The 14,890-nt window shown below is 39.9% G+C and overlaps 1 protein-coding gene across 3 annotated transcripts in view; it reads left to right on the forward strand.

Annotated features, from left to right (window-relative positions):
* LOC149182644 (putative serine/threonine-protein kinase SIS8) overlaps positions 1 to 14,890 on the forward strand; it is a 421,365-nt gene that overhangs the window by 310,621 nt on the left and 95,854 nt on the right. For all 3 annotated transcript variants that reach the window (XM_089416917.1, XM_089416916.1, XM_089416915.1), the window contains one exon: positions 288 to 420. In XM_089416917.1, the coding sequence (XP_089273043.1) occupies positions 288 to 420 (133 nt within the window). The remainder of the gene's footprint in view (positions 1 to 287; positions 421 to 14,890) is intronic.

Below are 14,890 nucleotides of genomic sequence, written 5' to 3' on the forward strand. Positions count from 1 at the left end.
ATATTTGTTTTGACAAAGTTCTCTTTTGCAATTTGTTTTTATCAATCATTTCATAAGAATGGCAATTTTAGTACTGGAGTTTGACAATTTTAATTGAATATATCACAGTTAATGAGGATCATTAAGATATCCTTTTTATTATAAGCTATTTCTGTTATGGAAGACTTTTATTTTGTATCTAAGAGTGAACATTTTAGTTACGTGTAGGATGTGGGAAAAGTGTATCAGTTTGCATTGCTTGATTTAAAACTTTAATCCTTGACTATCTGTTTTGTCTTGTTTTATAGAGTTGGTCGGGCATTAGATGAACAAGTCAAGAGAGAAAGTCACCATGCAATCAAGCAAGAGCATGGAATTGCAAATAAGGCGATCCCTAATGATCAGAAAGATGAAGATATTCAAAGCAGCACCTCTAAAAATGTGATTTTTCTTGTCCTTCAGACCAAACTTTATTTCTTCAAGTTCTTGTTTTCCTTTTTTACCTTTCTAAATGTATCTCACGTCACATTACTGCACAAATGAAACCCATCAAGGCATACAAATCAATGAATGAGGCTGTGATTATACAAAGAGTGCCAGCATATCCACATTATCGTCAAGACATCTCTATAGAAAATGTCATTCTCAAGATATTTTGAGAGAAACTGAAGCTCAAATTATTGATATTTTATTGTTCTTGTTTTAGGAATGCATGTTAACTGACTCAAATAATCTCTTCCGTGGCAGTCCGGTGCTTTTAACAAGTACCTCTGATTTGTGTTCTGTTGCATTGTTTTTGCCATGCTGTGTTTTATTACAAACTTCTATCATATGCTTTCTGTAATCAGACTCTTGTTGTAAATTCCATTTTATGATCCTTATTTATATAATTGCTCTGTTCCAGACTTCCTGTATGTCCTGGACAGCCCCATCATAGTAAAAAAAAACACTTACACATGGTGAGCTATTAATTCTATAGCGCGATCACATTTACAGGGCTGATACAACAAGTGTTTTTATAAGCCATGTGTCCTGATAGAGCCACCTCCATGATGTCTGAGGCTCTGAATACCATCCCAGAACATAGGAATGCCCATCAAGGCAAGGAGTTACCACCTTCCATGGGGTAGTTAATAGAGGCATAAACTAATCACTAGGAAGATGCAATTAAGAGGACTGGTCATTACTGTCCACCCATGGGGAACTGGGATACACTTTTATGCTCATCCCACATGGCCTATACGACTATAAGATTGCACATATTTGAGATTGCAAATGGCATGGTCCCTTGCCAAAATTTTGGGATACCCCTGCTGAAAGAGGGCAACATCTGGCTCCAACTGTGGGATATGTGCTCTTCCCAGGAGTGCTTGAGAACCCTAGAATCTTCATAAACCTGTGTTCTGCATCAATCTCACACAACAAACTTCAAAGACTAGGGAGGGATAGAGAGTCAAGTGCTTTATCCCATCTTGACATGACTACTAAATCGTGCATAAAGGAAATGATCTCTATTCTAGAAAATAAAGGAAAATGCAGCACATAATAAAGTGAAATCACACAAATCAAGCTAAGAAACTTGTTATAGTATAAAGGCGTTCCTTATGGCATCAGATATTACCTTTTAAGTTTACCTTTCAAACTGTTGAATGGTGTTGTCATTGATGCCAATGTTGTCCTTGAACGCTCTTAATATCTGTCTGTGGATTGCATCGGTTGGAAGTCCTGCTGGTCAAGAACCCCTGGATGCCCCGCGTTTTATAAGTATTTTGGATGGAAAGATCAATGTGTTTGGACTCAGTGCCATTGCCATTTGTTTCTCCTTATCATGCTGATTCTAATGGTAGGTGGCACGCCTCATAACTCCTCACGGTTGAGGAGATATGTTCGATTAAAGTTTGTGCCCCAAAATATGTGGTCAAGAAGCCCCAATTTGATTTTGAAAGGCAGCTCATTGATTGGTTTATTTGTGGCTCTTTATTAAATTAGTTTTTTGACGAGCCTATCCTAGTTAAATTTGCTTGCAAAAGAGGGTTTTGTCAAAGGGAAGTTAGTCAAAGATAGGAAATCAAGTGGGCCTAAAGAGGGAATTAAGATTTGGCTCAAAAATATTTCCAAATTGAAATTGAAATTTAATTTTTTGAAGGTCGGCTTCCCTCCTTTTGTCAAGTTGGCTTTCCCCCTCTTGATGTCCCTTCGACTAATATAAATAGCGCACGTCTGAACCATCTCTTGGATGTACATGTTCTGCGGTTAATGACGCCTTGTGTAGTCATGAAAAGCTAAAGGCACAAGTCGAAGTTGGATATTGAGTTTGGGCATTTGAGCATCTGAAGTCTGTCTTTGATGATTAATTCTTCACTGTGTATATGTCTTGAAGCTACCTAATGGGCTAAGCTATTACTGGATAGAGCAAATTCTGAGGTGTAATCTTCAATACTAACTTATGACAGAGTCTCATACACTAAGGGTATTGATTTAACTTTTATGTTTGTGGTTATGGTTATTCGATGGGGTATTGGGCACTTTCAGAGGCCATTCAGCCTTTTCTGAGGTCGATCTGGACTTATCCTTTGAGGAATTTTGTGGGTTTACTGAGGCAGAGCAATCTGAGTTTCTCAACCCTTTGTAGTAGCGAAAGCCTGAGCCAAATTGTGATCGAACTTTGGAGTAATGTGTGAAAATTCTATTACTGCAGCAACTGATTTATGTTACCTACTTATTCTCCAATAAGTTATTTATGAAATCCCTTCAGTAAATATTTAAAATAAATTCTACTGCAGATATCACACCATTATACAGAAACAAATACATGCACAAGAATCAAACACATCAACACATTGATTTTTGGACAATTATCCCCGGAAAAACCCAATGCGAGAAAACCGGTGCAGTAGAGGAGGATTTTATTAATAAGCTTTTCTTGAGTACAACTAGGGTGCCAAATTGGCTTACCCAACAGAGATAACCACATGACAGTAATACCACAAAATCCTCCAACGCTTCTCTAGGTTCAACGTCAGTCCAGTTGGCCTCTGCGCAACCCCTAGACCCTCTGCGTCAGCACTTTGCCTCACTGTGTCAGCACCTGGCCTCTCTGCATCACCACATAGGCCCTCTAGTCACTGCACAATCCAGCTGCCTCCGCGTCTTTTTGATTGACTCTGCGTCTGCCTTTCTGATCTTTGCGCCAGTCCTCTAGTATTATCCCTGCCTCTCTGTTATGTATTCCTTGCCTCTCACTGTAATCCAGTCCACAAGTTCAAATTTCTCAGCAAGCCCCGCTCCAGAAATCAAACTGATTGGTCTCCCTTCGTGTATCTCAAACTGGCCCTCAAGTCGTCCCTTATACATTTCTGGTTGATGAATCAACGGTCGAGATTAAGTCCCTAATCAACGGCTAAGATTAAAATAGACTTAATCCTTATCTCTTAGAATCTTCTCATCCTTATCTTTATTAATACCCATTAATATTTTTATTTTCCTAAATTGAGACTTAGGAACTCATTAAAAATATTAATTATTTTAACAACTCCTCATCTGGATGGAATTTTCCAAAATGATTTTTGGGTCTTGGAGATCTCATGTGCTTTAGCCTCTCCACCAATTTTCATGGCTAGAGCACATCCGATGCTACCCCAAATCAACACTCCCTCTTAGTGAGGAATGTGCTCTAATAATGTTCCACCATTGAACATCACCCTGATCATCCTGCACCGGTACCTGTGTTGATGCTTGACCTGTTGCCCAACATCCTATGCATCGCTGCCTCCTGTACTGCTGCCCATGACTCTACCACTGCCATTGCTACATTTGTACTGCAGCTCCCTCTACATCCGTGTCACCGCTGGTCCTTCTTCCAAACACTGCATCTGCATTGCAACTCTCTCTCAAAGCTGCATCATGCTCTTCGTAGCACTGCAACACTTGATACTTATCCATTTTTGCTACTGAAATGGATTCTTTACCATCCCCATCTTCTCCCTGAAATAAGCGAACTTGGTTCTTCCAAGGGCCTTGGTAAGGATGTCCACCACCTGTTCTCCTGTAGGAGTGTAACTCAACTGCAAAGCTCCTCGTTGGCTAGTCTTTGACAAAGTGACATCGAATATCAATGTGCTTTGACCGATCATGAAATACTGGATTCTCAGAGAGCTTGATGTAACTCTGATTATCACACATGATCCTAGTCGCTTCCATCCTTCTTCTGAATAGGTTTACAAGCAATTTTCTAAGCCATATGGCTTCGCATGAAGTTATGCTAGCGACCATATATTCTGCTTCGGTTGAGCTTAGAGCTATGAATTTCTGTTTCCTACTGCACCAGGAGGTCATCCCCGATCCAATGTTGAAATAGTACCCAGAGGTACTTTTCCGATCTACTGAACTTCCAACCCAATCTGCATCAGTAAACCCACTCAATCTTATATCATTACTTTTGGTGTACAAGAGTCCAAAATCGACTGTTCCCTATATATATCTGAGAACATGTTTGGTTGCTGCCTAATGAGCCCTCTTCGGTTCAACCATGAACTGAAGGAGGGTGTTGACAGTGTAACAAATGTCTAGTTTGGTATTGACCAGATACATCAGGGACCCTATGAGCTGCCTGTATAAGGTGGGATAGACATCTTTGTCTTCTGATGCATCAATTTTCTTTCAGTTGGTAATCATTGGAGTAGCCATCGGCCTACAGTCTTGCATCCTGAATCTCTTCAAGATCTTTCTAGCATATCTCCCTTGTCCAAGGAAGATTTTACCCTTTTGCTGCCAAACTTACAACCCCAGGAAGTAATGCATCTGTCCCAAATTCTTCATGTCAAACTCTGTGGCTAGATTCTTCTTGTAGTCCTCGATGAGCTTGGATGATCCTGTCAGGAAGAGATCATCCACATATAATACTAGGACTAGAGGCTCATTCTCTACAACTAGATAGTGGAGATTGCGATTTGCATCACTCTTGACGAACCCGATCTTCTGTAATTAGCCAATAATTTGACCATACCATGCTCTAGGTGCCTGTTTGAGCCCATAGAAGGCTTTCTTCAATCTGCATACATGAGACTTCTTCTCATGTGTCTCAAAGCCTTTTGGCTATACAATGTATACTTCCTCTTCTATCAACTCATTCAAGAATGCTGTTTTGACATCCATCTGATGAATCTCCCATCCCATCTGTGCTGCAAGAGATATCACAGTTCTAATAGATGTATACTTGGCTATTGGGGCGAAGGTCTCTTCGTAGTCTATTCCTTCCTTCTGAGCATACCCCTTAGCCACAAACCTGACTTTGTATTTTTCCACACTGTCGTCTGCATCGTATTTAATCTTGTAGATCCATCTCGAACCTACCACTGATCTGTCCTGAGGCCTAGGCATTATTTCCCAGACATCATTCACCATTATAGGTTGTACTCCTCTACCATCGCATCCATTCAAACTTGATGTTGAACGACCTCCTGAAAACGGGAAGGCTCCCCATCTTGAGCTACTAAGGCCTGATATCTATCTGTTTGTCTTCGCTCCCTTTTATTGTTCCTGCGTGCACCGATGAAATCTTTTGCATCCCACAAAATCTGTTGGAGTTCCTGGCTCGTTCTTCCCTTGGTAGTAGGTGCATCTGTTAGCTCCTCCTCTTCCTGTGATTCTTCCTGTTTTGAAGGAGAATTCTTGGCTTCCACTGGTTGAAGTGGTTTGACCAACGGCTCATCTTTTGACTGCTCCTCGGAAGGCATTTCTCGAGATTTTCTGAAGGCCCTATCTTCCATGAACTTCACATCTCATCGAACTACTACCTTCCTACTCCCTGGAAGATAGATTCTATATGCCTTAGCGTTCTTGCTATATCCCACTAGATATCCTTTCTCTGCAGTTTGATCTAACTTCTTCCTCTTCTCCTTGGGTATACGACAATATGCTAAACTCCCAAATATCCTGAAATGACTGACTTCAGGTGTCTTCTCGGTGAATACTTTCTCTGGAGTAATCTTGCCCAATTCCCTATGAGGAGTTGTATTCTGGACATACATTGCCGTGCTACATGCTTTTGCCCACAAGAATTTTGGCATATCCTGATCATACATCATGGCCTTAGTTGCTTCCATGATAGTCCTGTTCTTCCTTTCTGCTACTCCATTCTGCTCTAGATTGTAAGGAGCTGTCCACTCTCTTCTGATGCCCTCCCTAGTGCAAAAATCGGTGAAGTCCTTATCGACATATTCCCCAGCATTGTCTGAGTGCAAAACTTTTATTTTCTTTCCTGTCAGTTTCTCCACCAGAGCCTTGAACTCTTTGAATCGACAGAAAACCTCGTCCTTGGTTTTCAGAAAATAAATCCACGTTTTCCTGGAGTGGTCATCGATAAAGGTGACGAAGTATTCGGCACCACTAAGAGCTTTAGTGGACATTGGTCCATAGATATTTGAGTGTATCAATCCTAGTACACTCTTGGCCCTATTTTTACTTCTAAGAAATGTTGCTTTGGCATACTTGCCCAGAGCACATCCTTTGCATACATCATCTTGTTCTGTACTAAGATCTGGAACTGTTACAGTTTTCAAGAAAAAAAAAGAGCCCCATTGTGCAAATGTCCCTTTCTTCTGTGCCATAGTTCATTGAAATCTTTGTCTCCATTACTGCCTATCTGTGCCATTGGTGATTCTAGTTGTCACCTGTACAACCTGTTACTTCTGATTCCAAATCTGCACTTTCTTTTTTCAACTCGGGTGTTTGACGTATACTTTCTCTTTAATAAAGACAATGTCATAGCCTTTGTTTTGAAGTTGTGATACGGAAAGTAAGTTCATCCCCAGTCCTATCACATGCAGCACATTGGTAGCTCAGAATCGCTCTCTCGTTTCTGTTTGAAAAACTATGGTACCCTTCCCTACTGGAGTACACTTTGCCTTATTCCCCATGGCAATTTGAAAATTCATTCTTTCCTCCTGATAATCTGAGAAACATTCCCGGATTCCTGTCATATGCTAGGAGGCTCCACTGTTTATATATCATACCTCTGATGATGCAGAGCTTGTTACACAAGCAACTTCTTCTTCCAATCTGGAAGCCAACATAGAGAAATCGAAATTTCTATCTCTTGTGCAATTTTCTGAAAATCTGCACGAGTCTCTTGACATAGATGCCTCTGCATCATGATCTTGACCCATAATTGATTTTCCATTCTTGTCTCTAATTCTTTGCTATGATACCATGTGAAAATTCTATTACTGTAGTACCTGATTTATTTTACCTACTTATTTGCCTATAAGTTATTCACGAAATCCGTTCAGTAAATATTTAAAATAAATTCTATTGCAGATATCACACCATTATACAGAAACAAATACATGCACAAGAATCAAACACATCAACATAGTTATTTTTGGACAATTGTCCCTGAAAAACCCAATGCAGGAAAACCGGTGCAATAGAGTAGGATTTTATTAACCAACTTTTATTGAGTACAACTAGGGTGCCAAATTGGCTTACCCAACAGAGATAACCACATGACAGTAATATTACAAAATCCTCCGGCACTTCTCTAGGTTCAGCATTAGTTCAGTTGGCCTCTGCACAACTCCCAAACCATTTGCATCAGCACTCTGCCTCACTGCGTCAGCACTTGGCCTCTTTGCGTCAGGCACACAGGCCCTCCAGTCACTGCGCAGTTCAGCTACCTCTGCTTCTTTCTGATTGACTTTGCGTATGCCTTTCCGATCTCTGTGTTGGTCCTTCGGTATTATCCTTGCTTCTTTGTTATGTACTCGCTGCCTCTCATTGGAATCCAGTCCACTAGTTCGAATTTCTCAAGAAGCCCCGCTCCAGAAATCAAACTGACTGATCTACCTTAGTGCATCTCCAATTGACCCTCAAGTCTTCTCTTATACTTTTGCTGTTGATGAATGAACGGTCGAGATTAAGTCCCTAATCAACGACTAAGATTAAAATAGACTTGATCCTTATCTCTTAGAAGCTTCTTATCCTTATCTTTATTAATACCCATTAATATTTTTATTTTCCTAAGTTGAGACTTAAGAACTCATTAAAAATATTAATTATTTTAATAACTCCTCATTCGGATGGAATTTTCCAAAACGATTTTTGGGTCGTGGAGATCTCATGTGCTTTAGCCTCTCCACCAATTTTCATGGCTAGAGCACATCCGATGCTACCCCAAATCAACATAATGTATGTGCAAATCTTTGCAGATCATGCAAAATTTTTGAAGCAAGATTTTGTTGCTTATTCACACATACTTGAGGCCAAACTTTTGTAACAAATGTGTAGGCTTTGAGGCCTTATTTTGGCCTTTAACAGGAGCAATCTTGGTGGTATATTTACATAGATTTGGACACCTTTTAGCAGACCCCTCAAGCCTAAATCTTTTAGGTTTTATTCACTGATTTTAAATTTTTACTGAGAATCATCTTGGCATCCTTGAGGAAGATTCGAGCTCCTAACCGAAATATTTTAATTAAGCATATCTTAAAGAAGTGTTTGGTTTCTCTAAGAAGCAACTTCGGCCCTCTATGGTAAGGTAATTCTGAGTTTTTGATTATAGTTCTATGGGCAATTTTGGAGGCATTCTTTGTGTTGTTTTGCAGACATGAGGGCTCTTCCTGTGGTGGATTCTATACTGTTGAGCCAAGGCAAGCTTTAGTACCCTAATTCGAGCTTGACTAAGAGTTAACTTGGGCATTGTGGAAAGACATGGCTGGGGTTACTTAATGCATTTTTGGTGATGTATTTTGACTATGCTTGAGATAGATCTAAGGCATTTTTGTTGCGTTCAAGGAGGATTTTCGGTAACAAATTTCGGCCTTATCATTAAAGCAAACCTCGGCCCGTGGAAAGACAAAACTCAGTCTTGCCCCTAGGTAACGTCATTCAGATCAATGGTGACTATTTAGAGACTTGTAGCTGTTTGTTGAGCTTCACATGAACTACTCTGAAGATTGATTTTATAAATAAAGGTTTCTTGGGTTATTCTCTGTACGAGACCTTGTAAATCATTCCTTGACATCGACTTAGCTATTCTATAAATTCTCAAAGACTTGGTTTCAAAACTTTCAATGGTGTTTCAGGCTGATTTATATTATTCATAATGTTGGTCTGACTAGGGTTGTACAGATGTTGCCCTTTGAATAGTCTGTGGGAAAAACCTTAAATCATAACCCTATTTCTCTTCAGGCCAGTTTGAGTTTCATTAAGGCATCTTCAAGGAAAGTTCATGTTAGTTTTATTGGCTCTATGATTACACTTAGCGCTTGCATAATGTAACATGCCTGCTAGAGTAGGATGCATTGCATGTTGATTTTTGCATTAGAACTAACATTATATTGTATTATCATACTAGATTAAGTGCATTTAAATTAAATTTGCATTCTAGAGCAAATTTTATTTCTTGGTGATTTTTTTTACAGACTAACAAAAACAGGGGCGATTAAAGGATGCCATGAAAACACGCTTTCCTGTGTGCTTAATCTTTGATATGCATGTAACAAGTCTACGGTCCCAAGAGATTGTTGGTGTTGTCATGACCTCCTCGTTCGAGTACATGGTTCGTGCTCCCCACTGAGAGCTCATGTCCCAGTTGGAGTTAGATGTTACCCACCACTAGTGGGTGACGCCTATAGGAGAAAGTTTCAACTAGATTTGTCTTTAGCCGGCAGCCAACAACCCCTTGCAGCCACCAAATAGCTCAATGTGCCACCATTCTTCGCCACTTGAGCCAACCATTATGTGTCCTCGCCCATCTGTTATGATTGTATGTTTGAAGGTGGGCCTTCCAACCTCGAAGGTATGGTTTTTAATTATGTAATTGGGTGTTTATGCTTGCTTTTCTTGGATACATGCAAATGGATTAGTGGGGGGATTCAACAGAAAGAATGGGCTTGGATTGTACTCTTGTTCCCTTGTCCCAACTTGGTGGTTAATCTTGTATCCTAGTTCCGTGGGATCTTCTCTATTGGGCACTAGCTTTAGGAGTGGCACTACATGGGAAACACTGATTTTGGTTGCGTGGTCTCGCTTCCTGACACCATATATATCACCCCCCTCCGCTCATTATAGTCCCTTTTCACACTTTTCCTATCTGGGTCCACATTTTTCCAATGGGGCCACAAGGAGTTAGCCTCCCCCTCCCCTTGTCCACATTTTCGGTTGGGCCTGGAATGATGCCTCGAAGGTTGATGCAGCTAGAAAAAAGTCAAAAGCATAATTTGGCCACTTATAACATGCAATGTGCTTGTTACCCACCATTTTGTGGGTGATATCCCTAGGAGAATTTTGTTCTCCATGATGGTCCTCAACCAACAGCCAACAACTCCTCGCAGCAACCAACGAGCTCAATGTGCCATTTCTCCACCACCTGAGCCAGCCATGTGGTCCCTCACCCATCTGTCTATTGAAGGAAGTACTAGGTTCGGTCTTCATAAACGTACTTTTGATATTTGTACTTATTCAAGAAAAGAAATATTATTTTTATAATATATGTCAACCACCTGAGCCAGCCATGTGGTCCCTCACCCATCTGTCTATTGAAGGAAGTACTAGGTTCGGTCTTCATAAACGTACTTTTGATATTTGTACTTATTCAAGAAAAGAAATATTATTTTTATAATATATGTCAATGAGTTTCTTGCTCATTGAAATAGGTCTAACACTATTAAAAGTGCTATAGGTGAGTCAAATAGTCAAAAGAAAAGGTTGAAGACCTTAAGGGCATGTTACACCTTGTATGAATATGTATTAAGGTCATAAGAAGTCCTCCAAGCAAAGTCACAAGTCTCCTCCAAGCAATGGCACCATCAAGAAGCTCATTCAAGCATACAACTCCACCAAAGAACCATCCGAAGTTCACTCTACAAGTCGACCTACAAGTTGGCCTAAATGGAGGGACAATCCTCTATATATAGAGGCTGTCCACTTCTCTACAATGAATGAATTCGAGCTCTGAAATCAGCGAAGAGACAAGACAAGAAAGGAAGGAAAAGAGAAGTCTATAGGGTCGCCAAGGACAGTAGGGAAGAAGGGTACAAAACCGAAGTCAAGAAGATCATTTCTAGGACAACTACAGCCTCATGTGCGAGGTTAAGGAAGGCTTCCTGCTGTTATGAGAACAATCACTATCAGCTCCCCATATCTCATTGTTTAGGGCTCAATCCAAGCCTACAAGACCACTCTCTCAAGCGAAGGACCAAGGAGGAAAAGCGAATTTAAGATGGTTGTGCGAGGGAAAAGGAGGTTGCCTCTGATGTCATAACAACCCTCCCATTACAGTCATCCAAGTTAGTTGATTGGTGAAAAGAAGAAAGGATCCATCATAGGAAAAGGGTCTCATGAAAGATCTCTTCTCTAGAGCAAGTGCAACAAGGTTTACTAACAAGTTGAAAGAAGAACGAAGTGCCGGAAGAAGGAGGACGAAGTGCCAGGAAACAGAGTGCTGGAGTATAAGGTGCAGAAAAGGAGGGAAGACTTGACTTGTTTTTGGAGGATCATCTTGTCAGGGGTCTAGGGTTTGATATTTATCAATAAAAGCTTCAATAAGAGAAATTCACTAAAGGGTTTTCCTCTCAAGAGAAGAGAGGTTTTGGCCCTAACAGAGAGCCAACATCTGGTGTTCTTGTTTTTATGTTTTGATAGCAGTTTGATGAAGTACACACATATGCACTAGTAAGAAGAAGAAGAATAAGCTAACAAGAAAACTAAAAAGACAACACAAATTGTTATCAAGTAACAAAGAATCACACTACACTACTTTGCCCTAGATTCTTCAACATTGTATCAGAGTTAAGGTGACACATCAAGGAAAGGGAAACTCAAGAACACTTATCAAGGAGAAGCACCTACAAAGTTGAAGCATCAAGCCTAGAAGTCTCAATCACTTCAAGGACAAGGGTCTACAATCCATCTTTCTTCAAGGAGGTCTACATAGCAAGAAGAAGAGCCTTACATAAAGGCACCTACAAAGAAGAGCAGATTGAAGCAGGACCTACATCAAGCTCCAAGTGATCAAGAAAATCTCATCATCAAGCAAGTCCAATTGAAGAAGGCAACTTGAAGTACATCAAGATCCTAGGAAGGCAAGTCATCAAGTCTTCAAGGAGGAAGCAAATCCATTACATCTCAAAATCTATCAGGTAAGTACATGTCTCCTTCTGAATATACATCAATGTCTTCTTGCAAGGAAAGCAATAAATTGGTAGGTACCAATAACTTTCTTTCATGGAGAAAGAGGACTGATCTACTTCTCAAGGAGAATGAACTCCTTGAACATGACAAAGTGAATATCACTGTCTTTGCTAAGGAACAAACTCATCCAAGTACAATAAGGATAAGACAAGAGCTCAAAGGATTCTAATAGGATCAATCAAAGACTCTCTCATTCCTTATGTCTCCAATCTCTAAGGAATGAATTATACAAGATGAAGATAACAAAGGAAAGAATAGCTCCCTACTTCATGAAAATCTCTGAAATGAGAGATCAACTTCAAGAGCTTGGGGAAGTCATGTTTGACAGAGATATGACAACTGTAGTACTCAATGCTCTACCTGAGGAGTGGGGAAACTTCACATCAAGGATATATGCCAAGAAGGAAGCAACCACTCTCAGTGAAATGTGGTCTCTATGCAGAACAGAGGAAACCAAACTTAAGGCAAAGGGAGATGTGGGATCAAAGGAGCAGGCATTTGCTACCATGGCCAATAGAAAGGGTAAATTTTGCTAATTTGGTCCACGAAGAACAAACAACAAAGACATGTCCAAAATCCAATGTTTTGGATGCCAACAATATGGACACTACAAAAGGAATTGTCCTAAGTTTAAGAAGGACAACAACAACAAAAGAAAGAGGGAAGAAGCTCACATAACTCAAGAGGTTAAAGAAGAAGGAAAGAAGCAAAAGAAGGAAGATCCTTCGGATTTCTACTATGACTAGGTCAAACCCTTTACTTTAGACTTCTTTCAAAGTTTTGAGTAGTATAGGAGCATGTAGGAATAAAAATAATATTGCATAGCTAGAAACATCCTCTGGAATCTAGAAGTATGATATACATAGAGTTTTAGATACTCATGAAAATGTAGCATTTCATGGGAATAAAATGCATGGGTAGAAATGACTTCTAGAATATAGGAGCATGGTAGATATAGCTCGGATATTCATGTACAAGAAGCATACCTTGTATAAGACCTCATCCATGATGAAAGAAAAATTGATCACGATTAAGAATCTTAGAAGACCTCCATCATCAAAAGAAAGGAAGCATTTGCAAGGCAAGGATCTTTAAGATCCTATGATGGGATCTTCAAAAGAAGTTTCATGGACCAAAGTAGATGTCTCATTGGGAATCCCATTCATGGGATTCCAGAAAAGGATGATATGCAAGCAAGCTAAGATGAAGCAAGGAGGGCCACACTAAGGACAACCAAATGAAGCCTAGATGATCAAAGGAGAATCAAGATGAGGTATGTATGCATTAAAGTTTAGTCATGTTATCATTTGTATATTATTAAGTCGTGGGATAGTTCTATAACATGATCAAGCATGAAAGAATCTCTTTCACCAAGAACATGCTCGAAGGCATGTACCACAATGCAATGAAGGTCAACAAAAGAATATGCTCACATAAGGAGTATAAGATTGCTGACTAAGAAGCAAGAAGAAATGCTGACAAATCCAGGAAGCAAGCAATGGAGGAATACTCTCGCAAGAAGCATTAGATAGTTGACCTATCTATCTGATAAGAAGCAAATGGAGAAAGAGATCAAGCATGTGGAAGAACACCATGATCACCAAGAATTACTATTTGACAAGATACTTTGAAGATATCTCTTGAAAGAAGGCAAAACAACTCTAATAAAGGAAGAAAGGACCCTTGACACCTATGAAAGCCTTGGAGATATAAAAGGTGTAGATAACTGATTCTACTCTACAAAGATGTCGTGATGAAGAAGTCATCTAACAAATGAAAAATCAATGTTGAAGCAATATCAGGATGAAGTCATAATGGGCTACTAGGTCAAAGCATGTAAACAAGCAAGTACAATGAAGCATCCATGAGAAGAATATTCCAAAGCATGGACAAGATGACAAAGGAGTAGCCAAGATGACAAGAAAACTTGATGTATGACATGAAAGCCACTTTCCTCGAAGGAAGCAATGACATGACAAACCAAGGAGGAAAGTGATTGATGGATGGTGCCCTACCTAGAAGAAGTTCGAACAAAGACTTCATGACATCAAGAAAGGAAGGAGATCAAGCAGTTGAAGGACCCACGAAGAAGAAGCTGCTGATGAAGGAAAGAGTCCCCAGTTAAGAGGGAGCTCTGACAGGTCCTTGATCAAGAGGGAGTTTTGGATCACCCTTGATTACAAAGGAGTGACAATTGTGTTTTCCATTTCATGGGTCATGCACTAGACCAGGACTAACAACTGTAAGTCTAGATGAAGGCCATGAATGGAAATGTAGACACAAGATAGACACAACATTCTTGTCTTCACTTGGGAAGAAATCATGGGAGGATTGGGTAATCATTTGGCATTTGATACTTTTTGAGGATGTGTAGGGCATCCAAGACAAGAGTAGGCAAGAGGACCGATATTCTTTGAGGGTTGGGAACCCAAGATAAGAATAGTCCTAGAAGGTCATACTCAGAGAACACTTGGGTGGGTATGTACCTTGAGAGACAATGATGAAGGTGTCTATATATCATTGATTTCACTAGCATTGTAGCTCATGGTTTTGTAAAGAGATGGCGCTGTCAGTCAAGGCCTTGCACTATGACAATGTTGATGGATATGATGCTATAACAGATGGATTGCTAATCCGATATCTCTTATATGAATTCTTCAAGATTGATAATAGCCAAACACCTTGTAATGTTGTATGAATACCTCCCTAGTTAAGAGGG

This window comes from Pinus tabuliformis, chromosome 3_2 (genome assembly GCF_031772625.1).
Source record: "Pinus tabuliformis cultivar Carrire ecotype Pingquan chromosome 3_2, CPIR1, whole genome shotgun sequence".
NCBI lineage: Eukaryota > Viridiplantae > Streptophyta > Pinopsida > Pinales > Pinaceae > Pinus > Pinus tabuliformis.